This window comes from Otolemur garnettii, unplaced genomic scaffold (assembly GCF_000181295.1).
Source record: "Otolemur garnettii isolate 467f Iridium unplaced genomic scaffold, OtoGar3 scaffold00189, whole genome shotgun sequence".
NCBI lineage: Eukaryota > Metazoa > Chordata > Mammalia > Primates > Galagidae > Otolemur > Otolemur garnettii.
Window position 1 is genome coordinate 2,147,915 of NW_003852584.1, and position 5,339 is coordinate 2,153,253.

Genomic DNA, 5,339 nt, shown 5'->3' on the forward strand with positions numbered 1-5,339 from the left:
GTAGCGTGCCAGCCCCATATACTGAGGGTGGTGGGTTCAAACCCAGCCCAGCCAAACTGCAACAAAAAATAGCCAGGCGTTGTGGTGGGCACCTGTAGTTCCAGCTACTTGGGAGGCTGAGGCAAGAGAATCGCCTAAGCCTGAGAGTTGGAGGTTGCTGTGAGCTGTGATGCCACAGCACTCTACCAAGCGCGATAAAGTGAGACTCTGTCTCTACAAAAAAAAAAAGGAACAGCCTAGGGTGGCGCCTGTGGCTCAAAGGAGTAGGGCACCGGCCCTATATGCCAGAGGTGGTGGGTTCAAACCCAGCCTCGGCCAAAAACTGCTTAAAAAAAGCGGGGGGGGGGGCAGTGCCTGTGGTTCAAAGGAGTAGGGCGCCGCCCTCCCTCAAAAAAGAACAGCCTGAGCAAGAGTGAGATCCTATCTCTACTTAAAAGACCCTGTCTCTACTAAAATTAACCAGGCATCGTGATAGGCACCTGTAGTTCTAGCTTCTGGGGAGGGAGGCTGAGACAAAAGGATCACGGAGCCCAGGAGTTTGAGGTTGCTGTGAGCTAGGCTAAAGCCACTGCATTCTCCCCATCATAGCGACAGAGCGAGACTCTGTCTCACACACACACACACACACACAAAAGTACAGAGTGTTAGATGATTGGGTTAATAATAAGCCAGTAAATGAGTCAAAGAGTTAATAAATTAAAATTTACTACTAACCTACCAGGTGCCAGTGTACCCTCTTTTTAGAGAAGGAGGCTGCTGGGTGGGACGTGGGGAAAGTGCTTCATGAAACAAGAACTCCTTTTGCCACAGTCCTATTCTTTCTCCTTCCCACCGGGACCACGGACACAGCTGAATTTCTGTGTGTCTTTGTTCAGATTTGAAAAAGACTTCGACTGTGAGCAGCTAGATTGGGACAAAGACAGGTCCGGTGGGGAGAAGCGTCCCTGTGGGCGCGGGGCCTGGCTTGGCAAACAGACTACAACCTGGATCTCAGGCTCCACTGAGTGTCTTTGGCAGGAAGCTTTGAGCAGTACACGAACTGCGCAGTCACCTTGGCAGCCCTAATCTCGGACTATGAGGCAACTTTGAGGATGAAAAGCGTTTGCTGAAGGCAGAGATAAAAGATAAAAGAAGGCTGTGCCCTTGCTAAAGGTGGAGCTCCCATCTGGGCCCCGAATGGCTTTTCTCCTTCTTCTTTAAAAATAATAATGTTACTAGTGTATTTTGAAAGAACTTCAAAGTTTCAGAAAAGTTCCAAGAACCATACAAAGAACTCCCCCTCACCAGCCTGGCCAATTGTTAACATTCCAATCCTTCTCCCCTTCTGTTCTCTGTCTCCCTCCTCCTCTGTGGGTATTTTTCAGAATCAGTGGAGAACAGCTGCCAAACATGACGGCATCACCCCCAAATATTCCAGCAGGGGCAGCCCCCAGACAAGGACCCTCTCACAACCACCTAAGTTACCTCTGACTTAAAGAAAACATAAAACTTCTTTTTTTTTTTTATTTTTTGTGAGGCAGGGCCTCAAGCTGTCCCCCTGGGTAGAGTGCCGTGGCATCTTAGCTCACAGCAACCTCCAACTCCTGGGCTCAAGTGAGTCTCCTGCCTCCGCCTCCCAAGTAGCTGGGACCACAGGCGCCCGCCACAATGCCTGGATACTTTTTTTTGGTTGCAGCCATCATTGTTGTTTGGCTAGCCCAGGCTGGATTCGAACCGGCCACCTTAGGTGTATGTGGCTGGCGCCTTAGCCACTCGAGCCACAGGCGCCAAGCTGGAAAACATAAAACTTCTATGCAGGTGACTTAGTTTGATTTTCTGTTACAAGTAGCCAAACTGAGTTCTAAGTGTTCCTTCTGTATTGCTAATATCCATGGGGGATGTGGGAGAGATCATGCAAAGCCCGGGGTGGCCGGGCCTGTCTTGCCCACACTCCCACTCTCTGCTCTGGTGCCTCACACCTGCCAAACAACTCTTGGCCTCAGAGTTTTGTCTTTTATAGATTGAGGTGAAATTCTCCTAACAATATCTGCCATTTATTTTTATTTTTTGCAGGTTTAGCCAGGGCCGGGCTTGAACCTGCCACCCTTGGTATATGGGGCTGTTGCCCCTACTCCTTGAGCCACAGGTGCCACCCAAATATCTGCCATTTTAAAGTGTGAAATTCTGTGGCATTAGGATGAGCCACTTAGGATGCTGAGCAACCATTGCCTCCACCTGGCTCTGAAACCGCTTCCCCCAGAAGGAAGCCCCATGCCCATGAAGCATAGAGCAGCCCCCATCAGTCACACGCCCTGTGGCCCCTCAGAGCCTTGGCAGGAGCTGCCCTCTCTTCCCAGATTCTCTGCTTCCCTTCACCAGCACCCTCTCCAGGGGCTTTCCTGGCAGGGGTGTCCAACCTTTTGGCTTCTCTATGCCATATTGGAAAAAGTGTTGTCTTGGTGCGTAGCACCTGTGGCTCAAAGGAGTAGGGGCGCTGGCCCTATATGCCAGAGGTGGTGGGTTCAAACCCAGCCCTGGCCAAAAACTGCAAAAAAAAAAAAAAAAAAAAAAAAAGAAGTGTTGTCTTGGGCCACACATTAAATATACAAATGTGAGGGTGTGCCTGTACGTCAGTGGGTAGGGCGCCGGCCACATACACTGAGGCTGGCGGGTTCGAACCCAGCCCGGGCCAGCTAAACAACGATAACTGCAACAACAACAACAACAAAAATGGCCAGGCATTGTGATAGTTGCCTGTAGTCCCAGTCCTAGGGAGGCTAAGGCAAGGAAGTGGCTTGAGCCCAAGAGTTTGGAGTTGCTGTGAGTTGTGATGCCACGGCACTCTACCGAGGGTGACAGGATGAGACTGGCTCAAAAAATAAAATACACAAATGTAACAAAAGCGGAGCGATAAAAAAAAAGATCTGTGCGTACTTTTCATGATGTCTACTACCACAGATAAGCAAAAAAGTCCTCACATAACCTGTATGTGGCCCACAGGCCATGGTTTGGACACCCCTGCAAGAAGCTCATGTAAGCTTAAGTTCTCTCAACATCCTCAGAAAAAACCCAGCTTCAGAAAGAACCCTCGCTCAGCATCTGTCCCAGCTTCAATTATTCTGAGTGGTTATTTCACTCCTATACTTAGTCTTTAGGGAGGAATGTGTCTGTATTTATCACACTATACACATGGGCTCAGCCCCAAATTTGGCACACAGCTGGTGCTTGGTGATATTCTGTTAACTGGGGGACTAGATGAGCAGGTGAGGGAGTGAGCGCCCTAACAATGCAGTCATCCTGTGTCCCCTCAACTATGACACAAGAGGCCCGTGTGGGGGCTCCGCCCTCCCCAGACACGCCCATATATGGACATGATGCGGGTAGCCCTGACCATGGCCTGTGAGGTCCCCAGCCATTTTAACCTCACAATGGCAGGGGTGGCCTCCGGCGTCTATAAGAGCCCCAGCTGTCGGCCCCTGGCTCACAGCCCACAAAGTTCCACCTGGTCACAGGTTGGCTGGCTCAACCAAGGTGGTGCCCCCTGCTCTGAGCATCTAGGCCAAGTCCATCCAGCACCATGGCCAGATACAGATGTTGCCGCAGCCAAAGCAGGAGCAGGTGCCGCCGCCGGAGACGAAGATGTCGCAGACGAAGAAGGCGATGCTGTCGAAGACGGAGGAGGAGTACAGCGGGCAGGGGCTGGGAGAGGGGCAGGGGCAGGGGCAGGGCCAGGGGCTGGGGCAGGGGCAGGGGCTGGGCTGTCCTCTAACACCTTCCTTGTTCCCTGCCAGGGTGCTGCCGCCGCAGGTACAGGCTGAGGTGTAGAAGATACTAAACGCACAAACGAAATAGCAAGTTCACCAAACTCCTGCCTGAGAATTTTACCAGACTTCAAGACCCTCTCGCTGCATCTTGACAATGCCACCATCCAATGAAAAACAGGAGCCTGCTCAGGAACAATGCCGCCTGTCAATAAACGTTGAAAAATCATCCCATTATTGCCTCCCTTGTCCTTCACTGGGGGTACGGCGAAGGTCATGGGCATGGAGGGGGCATGTAAATTCTTGGCGACACCGCTGTGTCACAACCAAAACTCATCTTCCCGAACACCTCTCTGTGCATGGGGCACTGGAGCCAGGTCCTGTGAGTGTGTGGGGACCGACTGCGTCTCTTCCCAACCCTGCCTGCCGTAACTTTGCTGGCAGCTCTGGCGGTGGCCGGGCTAGTCACACTAGAGGGACTGGCAGCTGCTGCACATCAGGGCCGCCCACACCCCAGGATCCCCTGAAGCCAGTTATTTACCAGCCTGGGCCCAGCCCAGCTTGCCTGTTTCCAGAGGGCCTGCTCACCCTGGGCACTTGGCCTGAGAAGAAATTTCCACACTGAAAAGGTATATTTGGTTATGGTTATAAGTAGATTAAGCCAGTAGTCACCAGAAAATTTCTGTCCTAAATGTTTTTTCCTCACTCAGCAGGCCTGTGTCATGAGGTCTCATCCCTGTTTGGGTAGCTGATAGCTTGTCCAGGTAGCAGAGAAGCAAACCTTTCCACATTTAATCCTCAGTAGCTCCATGAAGAAGGTATGATATTACCCACTTGAAAAGGGTTAGCTTACCCATGCGTTCTGACCTCAGCCCACACTGAGCCCCTATGCTACACTGCCAAATCCCCATGAGATGTGGAGATGGGTCACACTCTGTGACAGGGCTTCTGCTCAACACTGGTCTACAGGGCCCAGTCACAGCATAGGAGAGCCCAGCTCTCATACTGTGACATAAATCATGGGTCAAAATCACATCATGGAGGTAGAGCAAAGTCCAGGGCATAGCATCAGTGACCACAAGCTCTGAGATCCAGATCCCTGAGGTGTCATTCCCCAGCAACTTGAGAACCTCAGGGCCATGACTTCCATTGATATATTCAGACCCTCAGGTCCAGGTAAGCACACTGAGAGCCTCAGAACCTGAGTTAAATCATAGCCCTGGGGCTCCACAGCCCCAACCACTGCCAAACGGGGGATGACGGCAGGCCGGCTGAAGGTGCAGACCCGGGGGTACACTTTTTAAATTCTGGTTTTGTCCTCAAGCTCTAGTAATGGAGATTGGATTTAGCAGGACATGAGGGAAAGCCTGGGCCCTCATTTTCAACACATGCCCTCAGGGAGTCTGAGGGCCATTATAAACTTCCTTCTGCCTTAAAGGGGAGGCAGCATATAACACCACGGGGCAGCAAGCTACTCCTCACCCCCAGCAGGGGTTTGAGGGTTAAGCCCTCATTTGTCTCCTATTGCCACTGTGGCAAACTACCACACACGGCACACAACACAGATGTATCATCTCATATTTCTGCAGGTCAGAAGTC

At 51.5% G+C, this 5,339-nt stretch overlaps 1 protein-coding gene across 1 annotated transcript; it reads left to right on the plus strand.

Annotated features, from left to right (window-relative positions):
* Window positions 1-3,459: 3,459 nt before the first annotated feature.
* Window positions 3,460-3,974, plus strand: PRM1 (protamine 1). The gene is made up of 2 exons (XM_012812101.1): window positions 3,460-3,662; window positions 3,771-3,974. Exons 1-2 carry the CDS (start codon window positions 3,557-3,559, stop codon window positions 3,812-3,814), a joined length of 150 nt encoding a protein of 49 aa, XP_012667555.1. The 5' UTR covers window positions 3,460-3,556; the 3' UTR covers window positions 3,815-3,974.
* Window positions 3,975-5,339: the final 1,365 nt, after the last annotated feature.

Coding starts and splice junctions, on each gene's coding strand:
- PRM1 (XM_012812101.1), top strand. CDS start 3,557: ATGGCCAGATACAGATGTTGCCGCAGCCAAAGCAGGAGCAGGTGCCGC. Junction 3,663..3,770: donor CTGTCGAAGACGGAGGAGGA/GTACAGCGGGCA, acceptor GTTCCCTGCCAG/GGTGCTGCCGCCGCAGGTAC.